General features: G+C 35.0%; 1 protein-coding gene across 1 annotated transcript; it reads right to left on the bottom strand.

The window, feature by feature from the left end:
* Positions 1-1,414: 1,414 nt before the first annotated feature.
* On the bottom strand, positions 1,415-17,336 carry PCDHAC2_2 (putative calcium-dependent cell-adhesion protein). Its single transcript, XM_051215379.1, has 3 exons — positions 16,066-17,336; positions 4,645-6,976; positions 1,415-2,126 (listed from the first exon to the last, which is right to left on the bottom strand). Exons 1-3 carry the CDS (start codon positions 16,915-16,917, stop codon positions 2,095-2,097), a joined length of 3,216 nt encoding a protein of 1,071 aa, XP_051068602.1. The 5' UTR covers positions 16,918-17,336; the 3' UTR covers positions 1,415-2,094.
* Between the last annotated feature and the right edge of the window lie 388 nt (positions 17,337-17,724).

The following is a 17,724-nucleotide window of genomic DNA, read 5'->3' as shown; positions in this document are numbered from 1 at the left end:
TGGAATCCAAGACATGCGTTTCGTCCTGTTTGGGACTCAACAGCTGGATGTAACTGAGTCTCATGTTTGTTGTTCATTCTAGGACGCGATCCCAAATAGTAAAAAAATGCGTGTCCTTAATTCCACTACTAGCCATTAATCATCTTTTCTTATAAAAAAGGTCCTAATTTTATAATTTTATTCCGAAAATTTGAATTTCAATGTTTGCGCGCCAAAAACGTTCTTTTCACCATCATGTTATATTTCCCACTTGTGAGAATCTTAAATGCTATTAGTCCGTTGTATTTTTTAGTATGCTATTTTGTATCGCTTTCTAAGGACAGTTTTGTGCTGTGCATATACGTTTTGATTTGTGTCTGTTGTTATCACTCGTGCTTCTGGATTTCTGTGGAATATACTTCCACGTTTGGGCTTCAACTACTCTATTTAGTTGAAGGAACTGTGACGCAATGGAATAGTTAGTTTATTGGTCTTTAGTCACAGAGTCTTTTGTTCCGTTCGCAGACTAAGTGAACTCGTCATCGCTTCAACATAGCAAATTCTATCGACTTTTGATTGGTTAATTTCATTTGAATAAAATATATTCTTTTTTATTGAGATCATGAACCGATTGATGTAAGACAACCAATGAAAACCTGAAAGCACTGGACGGTCGTTTCATTCTATCGCGTGACTCCTCAGCAGTGTGCACCCACGATCCCGCTCGCAGGATTCGAACCCAGGGCCAACAGTCTCGCCCGCTAACGCTTAGTCTACTGGACCACTGAGCCAGCCGGCATCTAATGGCGTTAGTGTCTAACCTCAACCAATCCACAAAGTTGCGTGACCATCTTCCATTGTACTGACGTTTCTACTCGACACTGATTAGCTCCACTGGTCACGGCTTCTCACCAGAACTCCGAGAATTTTCTCACGAAGCTAGTCATTAGTGAGCACATGGTAATTATCAGGTTAGTGGTTGTGAACATTGTTAAGTTATACTGAAAGTTGATTACAGAAATACCTTTGATCATATGTTACAATGGATTACTAACGGCTAGTGGTCCAGTAGGTTAAGCGTTCGCGCGCGATACTGATAGGTCCTGAGTTCGAATCCCGCAAGCGGGATCCTGGATGCGCACTGCTTAGGAGTTCCATAATAGGACAAAACGGCCGTCAAGTGCTTCCACGTTTTCGATGGTGATCTAACATCAATCGATTCATGATCTCAATCAAAAACTTAACAATCTCCACAACCCCTAACTGATAAAATATATTCATTATCAATTATCCAATGAAATACGAGCTTTCTTGGAAATGTTCCATATACATATTCAGAAAGTCAGAATCATAAGTGAAGTTTCCAATTTACATTTTCATATTAACAAGCAATTACAATGAATGAATGTATCAACAATTAATCGTCAACAAGAACCCCGCCCCTCAACCCCTCCCCAAATGATTGATTTTATTAGGCATAAAGGTTTATTAGTATATGGCATATTATTACAAGTAGCGTATTACTTATTTAAGTAATAAGAGAAGAAAAAGAAACACATTCACAATAAGCATTAACATCCAATCTGAAGTTAATATAGGCAGATATGAGTTAGGTTAGGATAGATGAATATCCAATGAAATCATAATTGATCCTAATGATAACAATAGTTGAGTAGTTGCCAAATACATGTAATCCATTCACGAGTTGTTGTATATTATCAGCAATGATGATGTCTTTGTTAAGGATCTTCTGTAATTTGTACAATGAGAGGTTGTATACTTTTTTTAGAAAGATACCTGAATAGATGATGAGACTAATCTATATACATATACATAGATATATCAATGAAGATACATATTCGATTAGAAAAGGATAAAGTGTTACAGTTGGGGAACTGTTGAATGTGAAGATCAATATAAAGTTCATTTTTGTTGAAGATAAAAGTATATTGATTTCAATGATGTAAAGGGCTGAGATGGTGGAGAAGATTTGTAGCTCAAGTGGATGATTTTGATGGAGCTTTGTTCTCTGAGCTGGATGGTTTGGTCATCCATCCAGCTTAAAGAACAAAACTCCATCAAGATGTAAAGGGTATGTAATAGGGTATATGTTCATTAGAATTTCATATTTCTTTGTTGATTTTGATCTAAAATAGATAAAAACGACAATATTAATATCAAAATATGATTATGATATGTTTATTAAAGGTTTAATCTACAAGGTAGTAGAGCGACGTCAGGAAATGCAGTTACATGTTAGCTGGCAACCAAACAACTGGGTAATACACTTTTTGTTTTCTCAGAATCATGGAGTCTATGTACACTGTTGGTTTGGAATGAAGGTCTTCCAATTCCTCTAGGTGGATCCACTATATCCATCAACTCGGTTAAAGTATCGGACATTCGTAAACAACACCCCTTGGTGAGAAGGCGGGAATTCCTTATCAGTGGTTGTATACATGCCAGGGTTGAAGCTATCACGAGTTTACTTAATCTGTGAACGAGAAACAAGACTCGGTGACCAAAGACCAGTTGGCTAGCTATTGATGCGCTCCAGCCACGCTACCTAGAGGAAGAAGTCCAAGCTTGGAATTGGAAGTATATTCTGCAAACAGCCAGAAACGAGCGATTACAACAAACGCAATTCAAAACGTATATATACATTAAAAAACCGTCCTGAGATAGCGTTACAAAATAGCACACTAAAAGACGCAACGGACCAATAGAATTTAAAATATTTCCCGGTGGGAAATAAGACATGACGGTAACAAGAGCGCCTTTGGCATGAGAACAAGGAAATTCAAATTTTTAGAATGAAATTACAAAATAAGAACCTTGTCCAAGTGAGTTCTGGGAATCTAACGTACCCAACAATACGCGTGGTCATCTGAGAACATTTCGAGTGGGAGAGTTGACACCCTCCACAGACCAAACCACGTGGCTTTCTTAAATGTTTACACCCAGAGCCTTTGACCTGACGGTCTGGTCCACAAGGCAGTGGGGCAACGTAAGGAGATGCAGTACCGTGGTGGCCAGTTGACCAACAATAGATTCATACGCCATTTTCCCCCTCAGGATCCTGAAGCCCATGTGCACCATTGGTTTAGAATGAGAGTTTTCCAACTACCCGAGGTGGGTTCTCCATGTCCACCAACCCCGTCAAAGCGTCGGACATTCGCTTTTCGGTCTCTCAATTTCGTAAACAACAGTAATGCCGTGAGAAGACAGTGAGTAGGACTCCTGTGGCAATGACTGTATACGCGTGGCCATGTGTGAGCATTTGGAGAGGGAGAGCTGACTCTCCCCACCCTCGGCCGTACCATTGCATTTGGCGACGTCTTAGCAACACGGCAAATTAATTGTCAGAAATCAGTCAGCACTACAGGGCTAAACAACTATAATATATTGATCGCTACTTAGTGACCAAAAACATACAATTCATTGATTTTACTTTACAGGTATCTCCGGAATAACCTTTCCACAGTGTCAGTCAGTCAGTCAGTAACAACGTGGAAATTCGCGCCTTCGTACATCAGTTCAAGTTAACATTCCACGTTAGCACAGAGATGCAGTTTTTGATTCAAATCCCGTAGTGGTAGAGGCGGTAAGAATATAAGCAGTAGTCGGAAACATTAGGGTTTGAAGATGTTATTTAAAGAGTATAATGCAGTGAAATAAAGTTGGAAAGAGAAAAAAGGGACAAGGAGGATTCAGGAGATTAGAATTCGGGAGAACACAAAGAGTTTATGCACCTGCGCCATTGCAAACGATTTGGAGCCATGTCATCCTAGGTCTCCAACCATCGGTTACTATCATTTTGCGGATTCCAACCAGGTAGTCTACACCTGCCAACATGGCTTAGTGCACTTGTAAGTGACTTCATGGATTTGTGCCATGTTTCGGTCTGGTCGTCCATAGCTTTTCCCAACCTAATCCTACACCATAAAACATCGCACGTCGGGGCAGTCGATGGTTGGGCATACGTAACACATGTCCCAGCCATCTCAACTAATGAAGTTTCACTACTTCATCAATTGACTTGCCACCCTTACCTAATACTCGTTTCTTAACAATTGTATTACTTACTCGATGGTTCCAGGATATACGAGCAATGTTTTGAAGACATCTATGATCGAATACTAGTAACCTACGAATATCTTCTACTCTTAGCGGCCATGTTTCACTGTCATAAAGTAAAACGAAACGAACTGATGCGCAGTAAACACGTCCTTTGCTTGATAGTCGGATATCTCACCTACACCATAAATAACGCAAGTTGGCAAAAACTGGTCCAGCCTTCTGTATCCAGGAATTAATAACTTCACTCATACCTCTAACAACACTCAAGACCACTGTCTATATTTAATTGAACCATCAATTCAACTATTATAATACTGTGATCTTTCTTAAATCTTTATCACTTCAATCATTTATTTCACTCATTTTCTTGACTCCTTATTCATATAAACTGTCATCTGTCAAAATTGATTGATCACTGGGTGGTGTCCGATGTCATGTGTGTCAAGTCCTTCTTAGTGCAGATCGAATGTTATCGACCATGATGCAATGTGGCCACCAATCTAAGTGACTGGACATTGCGTGCCTGGGTCCAAAATTTCCTGTCGACCACTTCCCACCAACACCCAACTATCATCTTTCACTTACATTGATCATCATAATAACTATGATCATATATAGGTGATAAATATGAATTCGTATATGTTGAATAAACAATAGAATTTCCAATTGTTCTATGTAATGATGATTGTATATATACATCATGATTAAGATGATCATTTGTCAATGTTCCATTCATAGAACTATTCAAATGATTAATTGATAGATTTGATGCATTTAATGAAGTATACTTTTGTCCTATCAATTGATTATTATTATGATAATAATAATCATTAGTATTATTATTGTTGCTATGGTTACCAGTGTCATATGGGAAAGGTAATGAACAGATTGGATTTGTATGTAAATGATTGGTGTAATCAAAAGGATCATTATAAGTAGTATTAATAGTAGTATCACTACTGGTAGTAGTATTGACATTTAGATGATCATTTATTGATTGATGAATGATATTTGTATCTGGCCAAATCGATTGATTATTATGATTATTGATTTTCGATGAATATTGATATTTTTTATTGGTTGATAAACAACTAATTAGATATGGTTTCTTTAATGATTGATGATGATTTTTGGTTGTTGTTGTTGTTGTTGTTGTTGTTGATATGATAATTGGATGATTGAATTTTTGTTTACAATAAGATTGTATCCATATCACGATACTACTTATAATAATAATCAATAATATCATAGAAATAATCAATAAAATCCATAAAAATTGATTCTGTTGAGGATGATTTGATAACCAAAATGTCATTGTTTTCTGATTCGAATGGATGGTTGATTGATTGTTGATTATCGATGGATTAAATGAATGAATTTTAATAAAAAATTGCGTTTCATTTGATGATAAAGATGGTATACCCATATCTTTAAGTGATATCTTGATATGATAGATCCCTTCAATAGGTGGATCATATGATGGATTAGTATCCATATTAATCATTGTGGAATCATATGCTGAATCGATGAACCAATTTGTATATAATTTACCATTCGATTCATTTAAATAAAAATATTGACTACCATTAGTCAATGGATTTAATTGATATAATATAGTACCATTTAAGCCATGATCTGGATCATAACCTTTGATTTGTATAACGAATGTATAAATTAGTGTATTTGTATAAATCATTATGGAATGATCTGGATCTGGATCTAGATGATGATCTGGATCATAATCACCAATAATACTATTATAAATAGGATATATACATATTGGTATATTATCATTTTCATCTAATATATTGATAGTTAATGTATATGTTATACTATTGGTTGATTTTAGATTATTATTATCAGTATTAAATGTAATAATTTGATAAAAAATTTTATTGATTTTTTCACGATCAATAATTAATTGATTAATCAATATTGCTTTTAATTCATATTCATTCATTAATTCATTTTGATTGATTTGTTTATAATGAAAATTGATTTCGGGTATAATTTTAATATAATGATTATATTGATTATCGACTGATTGGTTATCGATCGATTGGTTAGTGATTGATTGATTGTTATCTAATAACAAATGTATCATTGAATGTTTTGAATCTTTATCTAAATCAATTAAATGTATGAAACCAATAAAAGTATTGATTTTTTGATTTTCTTGAAAATCAATATTGATATGATTATTATTATATAATATTGGTAAATGATCATTAATATCGATTAATTGTATGATTAATTGTGTATGAGTAGTTAAATTTCCTTTATCTATAGCTAATATATTTAAATGAAAATATTCAATTTGTTCACGATCTAATAACTGATTATGTAATACTGTAATGATACCATTTAAAGGATGAATTTCAAATGGTTGTTCATATTCTTGTGGATATCTTGAATACTTTGAATGATCTGGATCTTCTTTATCATGATCAGGATCATGATCATCAATATAGTTGTATGTAATTGATTTTAATTGATAAGTTAATTGTCCATATTCACCTTTATCTAAATCATAGGCTTTCATTTCAGTAATATATGATCCATCTGATAGATGTTCTGGTATTTGAATAGAATATTTGGATTGTTTAAATATAGGTATATTATCATTTTGATCAGAGATAGCTGCTGTGATACGAAATTGATATAGATGATTCAATAGATCCTTCTGTTGAAAATGTTGTAAAGTGAAATTTACTTCATTGAATAGATCTATATCAGCTAAATCATAACAATCGATTGATAATGAAGCATATTGCATCTGTTCATAATCAAATATACCTTTTGTGAATATAAAAAATACAGTATCAGCGACTGGATGTAAACGTAAATAATCTTGACCAGCTAGAAGTTCTTTATCTTGAAGATGATTTGATTCTAATGGAGTTAGTTTACAAAGGATCTAAAAAGAAAAAAAACAACATTCATTTTAATGAAAATTTAATGAAATCACGCATTCATGATCCCGCTCGAGGGATTCGAACCCAGGGCCTTCAGTCTCGTGCGCGAACACTTAACCTACTGGACGACTGCTCAGGATTTCCACAATAAGACGAAACGGCCGTCCAGTGCTTCCAGGTTTTTAATGGTGGTCTAACATCAATCAGTTCATGATCTCAATCAAAAACTTAACTATTTCAAAAACCCTTAAACTGATAATCTTATATATTTTGATAGAGTTTTGTTCTGTGAGTTGGTTGGTCGTCGAGATTTCATCGTTCTACTGAATGACATCATCTGCAGCACAAATTTCAAGTAGAGGTGAAGTGTTCAGATTTTTTATATGTGATTCACAACTTGTCCTGTACACCTCAATGTTGATTGGTTCTTGTTGATCTTAGACCTGTGATTGTTTACTTCTTTGTTTTCATTATATGTCTCATCGGTTTGATTTTTGTTTCTACGTTTGTGCATTATTATGCACATGCTGATGATATCGTTTAGAAGGACGATAAAAGTACCATAACCAAACCATCCAGCTCAGAGAACAAAACTTCATTAAAATGACCCACCTCAGCTACAAATATTCTTCACCATCTCAATCTCATATATGTTAAGTTTTAGAATGATACTTGTCACTGGATCAGCGTACATGTTATAATATGCAGGTACTGTAGCGTATTAATACTTATTTATTTAATCACGCCTGTTGCTCCTCGTGGAGGAGCATAGGCCGCTCACCAGCATTCTCCACCCAAACCTGTCCCGGGCAAACCTTTCCAGATCTTTCCAGTTGTTATTCATCCTTTTCATTTCTGTTTCTATCTCCCGACGTAATGTGTTATTTGGCCTTTCTCTTTTCCACTTCTATTCAGGATTCTAAGTGAGGGCTTGCCTTGTGATACAGTTTGGTGATTTCCGTAATATATGTACTATCCATTTCCATCGTCTTTCCCGAATTTCCTATTCAGTTGGAAGCTGTTTTTCTCTCTCTCAAAGAAGGCTGTTGCTAATGGTATCCGACCAATGTATGATGAGTATCTTGCATAAACAACTATTTATAAATACTTGTACCTTCTTGATGATGGTTGTAGTAGTTCCTCAAGTTTCAGCTCCGTGCAGTAGAACTAACTGCCTTGACGTTTGTTTTGAAGATTCTGACTTTGATATTGGTTGAAAGTTGTTTTGAGTTCCATATGTTCTTCAATTGTAGGAATGAGGCCCTTGCTTTGCCAGTCCTCGCCGTTACGTCTGCATCTGAACCTCCTTGTTCATCGATGATGCTTCCCAGGTACGTGATGGATTCTACATCTCCCAGAGTTTCGTCACCAAGTGTGATTGGAGTGGTGTTCTCCGTGTTGTATTTGAGGACCTTGGTTTTCCCCTTGTGTATGTTGGGGCCAACTGATGGTAGCCTATTAATATGTAAACGTATTGATAACGGCAATTAGAGAACAGTGATTTATCGACTGAACCCACGACTCGTAAACCCGTATAAGCAGTCAAGATTCTTTAACGATGCTCTCTTGGTTTTAATATAACTGCAGTTAGTACCATTGATGCAGATAGAATATCAGTTGTTATGACTTGTAGGTTTGTACTCCTTTCAATGTATGATGTAAAGATACTGTCAATTAGAGAACAGTGGTTTATCGATCGGACCAATGACTCATAAACCCGTACGAGTAGTCTAGATTCAATAACGATCCTTATTCTTGACTAGCCCTGCATGCCTATTGAGTCCAAGACATCAATCTCAGCCTCTGCAATATAAACATACTTGGTTTATATACAAACAAAACAGATCACATTCTACCATAAAATCGAAAACAACATTTGTAGATCTAATCAAAAGTGGTTGTGAATGTGTGAGACTGTAATGAATAGACTGGACATAACTCAAGAACGGTAAATCGTATAGTAATAGTCTATGAGTCAAATTGAAGCTTATAATAAGAGGAATATGAACATACATAGTTTAGTTACTTATCAATTTACACAATACAAATTTATGTATCTTATTGGTCCATAAACAGATTACAATAGTTACCATCCACTATTCTCGTTGGGATAATAACATTGTACATAATAAGCAAATATGGATAATGGCTAGCAGTGGAATCTACATCCTGGAACGTGAATCATAAATTCCACTACTAGTCATAATCCATCCAAGCTTATAATGCTTGTGAATTAAAGCAATATCAAGGTCCTATGCATAGTATGCCAATATGAGTCTGATCAATTGTAGTCATAATCATCAATTAGAAGATTCAAGTAAACAATACTTAATGAATCCAATACATTGTAGTTGTTAATTAACAAAAGCTAAAAGCATAAATCACTAGAAATCAACTCGATGAGTTCAAAAACAAGCGAACAAACAAACGAAGCACTCCATAATGAGAACTAAATATCTTACGTCCGACTTCCGGCAAGATCATAAGTGTACATTGTTATTCAATCTTTATCCCTATTCGAAACTATGAGAAAACAACAACAACAACGACAAATATGTAAACTTCTTTTCATTTGCATCTATTTCATTATAGACACAGGATAGTTTTAACTAGTTTCGTAATACTTTCATTCATCATATTACAAATCTTTATTTCTCATTAGGTAAACAATTTTCGGTCATTTATGTTATTGTTATGACCTCTTCTTCTTCTTATTATTATTATTATTATTATTATTATTATTCCCCATCATCTCCTTCTTCTTATTCTTGGTCTTCCATTAATAGAATCATTATTCATGTTTATCAAGAAAGTGATTAGTTTGTTGCGTGATACACATTCTCTAGGTAGAAAAATGTACATAGTATTGATCAATCTGTATATAAATCAATTTATCTAATATATTAGTATTAGACTAATAGGTTGAAAGTCTTAGATGGTGATTGGAGGTAGTCAACAGGAAATTCTGGACCCGGGTTTCGTGCTACTTGGCACTCGTCAGCAAGGTGTATCAGTAATCTTGAGGGAACTTGTGCTGCTTGACGGATTCGAACCCGAGTCACTAAGCATCACAGTCAGAGACGTTAACACTGAGCTATCCGGGCTGCAACCAACCTGTTTCCTGTCGACTATCTCCAACCACCATCTTATCTCACAATAGTGCACGCAGTGGCGAGTCACGTAGACTGATGGCCAGGTTGCATCATGGTCGATAGGATTCGATCTGCACTAAGAAGGACTTGACATACATGACATTGATCACCACCCAGTGATCAATCAATTGTGAGAACATCTCAGTCCTACAGGAGGTTGATCACAGCCCGGATTACTCAGTGGTAACGTCTCTGATTGTGAAGCAGGCTGACACGGGATCGAGTCCATCAGGCAGCACCAGTTCCCTCAACATTATAGGTACACCTTGCTGACGAGTGCCAAGTAGTCTGAAACACGGGTACAGGGTTTTCTGTTGACTACTTCCCACCACCATTTAATCTCCAACATTATGAATGCAAGATGCCGAACACGGGACACGAACTCAGTATTTTCGGCATCCAATAGTATTCATGTCTTACTTCAACTAATACACGAAATTGCGCCACCGTCCACTATTGTCTTTAATGAAATATTATATCACAACAGATACGATTGAACTCCACTAGTCACGGTTTCTCACCAGAACTCCAGGATATTCATCTTGAATCCAGCCACTAGTGAGCACACGATAATTATTATCTGAAACGGTATTTTGTGGAGATTGTAGTTAATTTAATAGTTGAATTAATGAATCGATTAAAGTTGGACCAACTATGAAAAACTTGAAATCATTGGATGACTATCTCGTTCTAGTATGGGTACTCCACCTCAGTGCATAGTCGCGATCCGGCATGCAAAATTCACATCCAGTATCTCCAGTTTTCGAACACACAGGAATCATTCTCACGACCTGAGGTCTCTGAGTGAAAACGCTTAACCTCTAGACCAATGAGCCGATATTACTATAATCTCCACAAATACAACCTCAATCTTACTCTTTCCACATGGTGATTACAAGTTTGGAAAATCATACAATTTCCACCCCTCTATTTTGTTGCTATTCTATTGAGAACTTTCATTCAAATGAATGTCTGTTTTCTAGTTTTAAAATTTTCCCCCCCAAAAAAATAATAATAATGATAATCAATAAATTATCATAACAGCTGTCATTTTGATTCGTTTTGTTCACATGTAGGGTTTGTTCTGATTAATGTTTCTTCTTTTTTTTGGTAAATTTAATTTCTATGAGTTGGGATTTAGTGACCCTATATCTAAGACATCCTCCATTTTGTTTTGTGTGGTCTTGGGATCGGTGATAGCCTTAGACGAGCTACAAGTGGAGTTGTCAACATGTATACAATCATAGATACTATATATCTTGTTCAAATACAAATTGTTATTTAAGTAAGACGACAGATAACATAGAGCATTTTAGTTTGGTATTTGATGATTGTAGGTAGTAGTAGTAGTAGATGAAATGTACCAGTCAGACACGGTGTATCTACAATTTAGATAGAAGATGATACAAAACAACAACAAAAAGATTGGAGAGACTAGTTTATGGACAAACTATTCAGATTTACGGTAACAGGTTTTGGATTTCAGCATGAAATTCTATATCTATCTTATGCAAAGATGGATAGTGGATAACATTGAGATCCAAGTCACGCGTTTTGTCCTATTTGAGACGCGTCAGCTGGATGTACCTGAATCTCGGAGTAGATGTTCACTCCGGGACTCGAACTCAGTGCCGTTCGCTTCAAGCTCAATCGTGTTGTCCACTTAGCTATTGAGTCCTGATAACCACTTGCATGTGCACAGTATGCACATATGTCACTAAGAGACTGCAGTGCTAAACATTAATGGGAAGATTCAAACAAGCAATACCAAGTAAATCTTAATCCATTTGGCTAAATAGTGTCTTGACATTTTAGCTGATGTCAGTTTGTGATCAAAACTCCAAATCCATTTCAAATCCCTAACTATCAACTGTAAATTACAATCCTTATTCTTTATATTGGATTAAAACTCTCATTTAACCGTAGTCAGTAAGTGGACATTCTCAAGGCCTCTTCAACGTCACTCCAAGGTCGTCTACAAATTATAGTCTCACCAGGAGGTCTAAACAACTAATTTATGCAAATATCAGAAATGTTTTTGGACGTGGTGGAGATCATGAGTCAATTGAAGGTAGACCACTTTAGAGAACCTTGAAGCACCACATGGCCGTTTCGTCCTGTTGTAAGACTCCTCAGCATTATGTCAGCTCTATCCTGATCAAAGTTATTTATTCTAGGTGTTCAATGTTTATTATTAGATAAATAATTGGTAGTAAATATATGATCCTTATTTGAAGAATTAATTAGTGTGAAATTCTTCTTTTATCTTTCCTTCCCCCCCCCACACTCACCTCTAATACTTTCTCATTCTGTTACCCTATCACACCCCACCCCCAGTGAATGCATTAGATACACAAAGAAATAAAAATCATTCTATTCTAAACTTAAAAACGTACAAAAGATGTCTATCGTTTTGATGTCAACTCATTCATTCATTCCTTCATTGAATTTCCTTAACTTCAATGAACCATCCTACTTCTCACAACCATCACCTATTACCACCACCACCATCATTATCATTATCATCATCACCATCACCATCACCCTCATCACATACAATTTCATTCATGTTGTACGATTTTTTTTCCTTTCGATTATCCTTTTAAACTTTTTTTATTCTTTCAAACGGAATTCTGTATATATACAAAGTGTAACGATGTAAAGTAAACAAATAAAAAAAATTTTGTAAACAAATGAGGTGACAGAAGAAACAGTATTGATAATCATAATAATAAGTAGAAGAAGGAGAAGAAGAAGAGGGAGGAGGAGGAGGAGGAGGGGAGGAGGAGGAGGAGGACAATAAGATTGTGTTGGTAACAAAAGTGAAAAGAGAAAAAACATTTCACACAATCTTCAGTTTTCTATTTCCTCCTTTTTACCACCACCACCGACATCACCAACACCACCCCTATTTTATCTCCATTTATTTTGATCAATTTTGTTTTAATTTCAACTATGAAAAAAAGAAAAAAAAATTTTCTAAGTCAATTTTTCTTTATCTTTTCTTCTATTTCTTTCTCTCCCTCTCTCTCGGTTTTGTTTATTAATTAATGAAGATAAAAGTATTGAAATACTCATGTCATTTCTAATAGATAAACTTTCGAATCTCGCGGAGTGCGGGATCGTGGATGCGCACTGCTGAGGAGTACCATACTAGGGAGAAACGGCCGTCCAGTGCTTTCAAGTGTTCCATGGTGACCTAGCTTCAATTGACTCATGATTTCAACCAGTGAAAGATAAACGTATTATTGAGGAAATAACATTTCATATGAGCTGAATTCCTATTGGCTGTTATATTATCAATCAATATATTGATTATATCTAAAGATGGATATTAGCTAGTAGTAGAATCCAGTTTGATGCTCGTTTTATCCTATTTGGGACTTGTCAACTGGATTCATCTGCATCTTAGAGTTGATATTCACTCTTGGATTCGAACTCACTACCGTTCGCTTCAAACACTATTGCGTTATCCACTTAGCTACTGAGTTCTAATAGTCACTTTCTTTTTCAATGGGGTGAAAGTTAAATTCTCTTGGTGTTATTATTCAATTGAACGATTCTTTCATACAACCAAAAAATCATCTGTCTAGATTTTCGATATGAGCAAAAACAGTTTTACAACTATCTTTACAATCGCTTGGTAATAATTACGTGAATCTTCCGATTGTTGTTTAGGTCTGCAATTGATCAGTCTTTCTTGTCAGCAAATGTGCATCGTGTACGGATTGCCTCAAGTCACAAGCATCATAAGCGAAGATGTATGATGACTAGGAGAGGAATCCAGGACAGGTGATTCATCATTTTTGGGACTCTTCAGGTTGGTATACCTGAATTCCAGAGTTTATGTTCATTCCAGGACTCGAACCCAGTACCATTTGCTTCAAACGCTACGCATTTTTCACTTACCTAACGAGTCTTGATTGTGATTTGTGATTGTGTAATGGGGCGAATTTAAAATTCACTTGGTATTTTTGTTTACTTGAATCTTCCTATTGATGTTTAGCACTGCAATTGATCAGTGTCTTAGTGACATATAAGCATCTTCGACATTGCCTTAAGTCACAAATACTTTTAGTCAAAGATGGATAGTGCTTGACGAATCTCAAATGGGACGAAATATGTATCTTCAATCCTATTACTAACCACTATCCATCTTTGCTTATACATCTTCACATGATGAAATATTCTTGATGTGTAGTAACTTAATACCAGTATCCCAATCTTCAATTTACAAATATACGTGGTAACCAGTCGGTGAATTTACTTTTCAATTCAGAGTAAACACAACATAACCTTAAGATGGGGAACTCGACTTTGTTCGATTCCATGGAATAGTTTAGTTGAATCATCTTTCTGTCTTATATCATCTAAAAGTACTGGAAATCCCATTAGATCAGCTTGTAAGAAGAAGGAATATAGGTGTTTAAAAATGTATCATTCTATATTATAATCTTGTTAATTTACATTCTAATATAATAAACTATTGTAGTGGAACTATTATTTATGGTCGACCTTTGAGCGACGCCAGACTGACACTCAGAGTGTATCTACCTAATTACTAGGATCAAATGGAGGTTAGAAATTACTGTGAATTTAAGGTTGGTAGTTAGATGTGGAGAGTTTTCATCATGAACTAATATAAAAATCTATTTAACCAAATAGATAAATGAATTTCGTGCCAAATCCAAGATCTGTCTTCTTATACTTGATTGATACATCCATAAATTATATTCTTGCCACTATTGTTAATATCACAACAATTCTACTGCATGGAGCAAAAACTTGGAGAACTATGAAATCCATCATCGAGAAGATACAAGTGTTTATGAACAGTTATACATTGACCAGACACTATAAGTAACAGCCTACCATGGGAGAGAACAAACCAAATCCTTGCGGAAGATCTGGTAGCCACATATTGAGAGAAGTACCCAACTACCTTACAAGCAAGCACTCACTTGGAATCCTCAAGATTAAAGGAGAAGAGAATCACCATATGACACATAACGTCAAGAAATGGAAGCAAACATAAGAAGAATAAACAACAATTAGATAAAACTAGAAAAGAAGGCGAGACTATAATTTATGGACGAGTCAGTCAGAAACGTTTGAAGACTTTCAATATCATGGCGTCAGTTACAGTGCCTGATGGTCACATAAGATCGGTTTACAGCGAATTTTAGAGAAGACGTGATAATTGAGTGGCTACAACAGATGAGACTACTAAGAAGCGAAAAATTAACAGAGGACGTAGTATTAAGGAAGACTTGGTAAGCTGCACTTCCATAAATACACCTCACAGGTAATTGGAATTTACGACAGATCAACCCAAAAGGGACACTTTCGAAAGGTCAGAAACTGACAAGCAACTACAATAATACCAAGTATACGGGAATAGGTGCAGCCAAGTACCACAATATATACGGATGATTGGAGAGCCTTCAGATGCCTGGATGGACTTGGATATGTGCATCATGTCGTTGTTTATAAGCGCTATTTTGTTGACCGGAGAACAGGAGTGCACACTAACAATATTAAAAGTATGTGGTCTACGCTAAAGGAGTTTTTACAACCCTATCGTGGCTTGAGAGGTAGACTATTACACAGCCATTTTGATGAGTACCCCTGCCGTATGCACTATGATTTCAGAACTTCTAGACCTCTTTCAAACTTTGATAAGTTTTTGATTCGTGTAAAAGAAGTATATTCACTTTAATTCCTTGGTTTTTTATAATATATTTCCACTATATACTAACTGTCTTCTGATTGGCTAATATTAATTAAGGTCACTCAAGATTCGTTCAAAGGTCGTTCATCAATTAGAGTCTCACTGAAAGGATTGCTCAAGACAACTTAGGTTGGATGAATGCTAGTCGGAAACCTCTGCTCCATGAGGAATAAATAAGTCAGTCGGTCATGATGATCATCTAACTTACTTTCCCATGAGATACTTCATCCTCATCTTTAATATAAAATCGTATAATTGGTTTTGTAAATATATGTCCTTCTGGTATAGTGATATTCTCTTGTATCATTAATGTTGGTATATTATCGTTTATATCCTTAATTTGAATAGAAATCGACGTCGTACAGGATAATGGTGGACTACCAGAATCTTTGACAACAATCGGTAATAGAAATTGACGTTCAGAATATACTTCATAATCTAATGGTTCACGTATTATAATCGCACCATTGATTGAATCAATATGAAATTTCATTGGAATCAAACTATTAGCTAATGGACTAAACGAATAGATAAGACGACTATTCTCACCAGAATCAGCATCTGTTGCATTCACTATATAGAATGGTTTATTATCTAATGTTGTATTCTCTGGTAAGAGAATATATTGTTCTGTCATTGTAGATTGTTCAATCATAGGGGGATTATCATTCATATCTAATAAACGAACTATAATTGATAATGAACCAGTTAATGATGGATCACCTCCATCAATGGCATAGAATGTAGCATAGATTTCACGATCATCTATATTTTCATAATCTAATGATCGAAGAAGTATTAATTTTGGATTTGTTGAATGGATATGATTATATGTCATAGTAATATTTAATCGAGGTTCTTTCACAAGATCTCCATTAGTTGTATATTCAATGAGATTATACATCACTATACCATTTAGTTCAGAATCTGCATCTGAAGCAATAGGTAAACCTTCAAATCCATTTGTATCCCCTTCACGTATATAAATAATAAATGGTCTATTCAATAATTGTTGTTGTGATCTATTGAATGAATCATATTGAATCATATTCGTTGACATAAAAAAACGCGGTGGATTATCATTTGCATCATTAATTCGTATATATAAATGTATCATCGTTTGTTGTTCATTAGATTCATTCAATTTTATCGAGTTTCGTCTCAACTTTTCCTCATCTTCATCAGTAGTACGATGATCTTTCATGAATGAATGATTCACTTGATTCGAATCATGTTTCCAATGAGTATTCCATTGTTTAGTTAAAATGATATTCGCTTCAATTTGACATACGAGTAATGGACAACAATTTAATGGACCACATATATCATTTGTATTATCACGATCAATATGACGTAATGTGATGATATCACCACTGGATGTAATTTTTATATAATCATTGATATATTGAAATTTCATTGATGTAATGAATAAGTATGTATGGTTTCTTATAGAATTGAATGATAAATTTTCTGCTATATTACCAATTAATGAACCAGTTGGTGTTTCATCAGCAAGATTATAAATCATGATTGGGATTTGAGAACTACTTATAAATGATTTGAGTAGTAAAATAATCATAATGAAAATAATTGGATAACAGTGATCATGATATTGCATCATGGATTAGTCTTCTTGTGAATGAATGTTATTACTTTAGAAGTAAAGAAATGAAATGGATAAAGTAATAGAATAGAGAATACTAAGTGAAAAATCAATGAAATTATTTTCAGCTCAAATCGATTGTAATTAGTGTCTATTAGTCGGAAAGCACAAAATATCATGATCCCAGTAATGTATATAGTATATAAGATAATATACCTTTGTGGGATAGGGTAATGTTACATTGGTGTTTTAGGAGAACCGGAC

Source organism: Schistosoma haematobium, chromosome 2 (genome assembly GCF_000699445.3).
Source record: "Schistosoma haematobium chromosome 2, whole genome shotgun sequence".
Lineage (NCBI taxonomy): Eukaryota > Metazoa > Platyhelminthes > Trematoda > Strigeidida > Schistosomatidae > Schistosoma > Schistosoma haematobium.
Note: the sequence above shows the minus strand (reverse complement) of the source record. Positions and strands in the feature narration are given on the sequence as shown.

Coding starts and splice junctions, on each gene's coding strand:
- PCDHAC2_2 (XM_051215379.1), bottom strand. CDS start 16,917: ATGTCAACGAATATGATTCAATATGATTCATTCAATAGATCACAACAA. Junction 6,977..16,065: donor ATGAAGTATCTCATGGGAAA/GTAAGTTAGATG, acceptor TTTTCTTTTTAG/ATCCTTTGTAAACTAACTCC. Junction 2,127..4,644: donor TAGTTATTATGATGATCAAT/GTAAGTGAAAGA, acceptor TATCTATTTTAG/ATCAAAATCAACAAAGAAAT.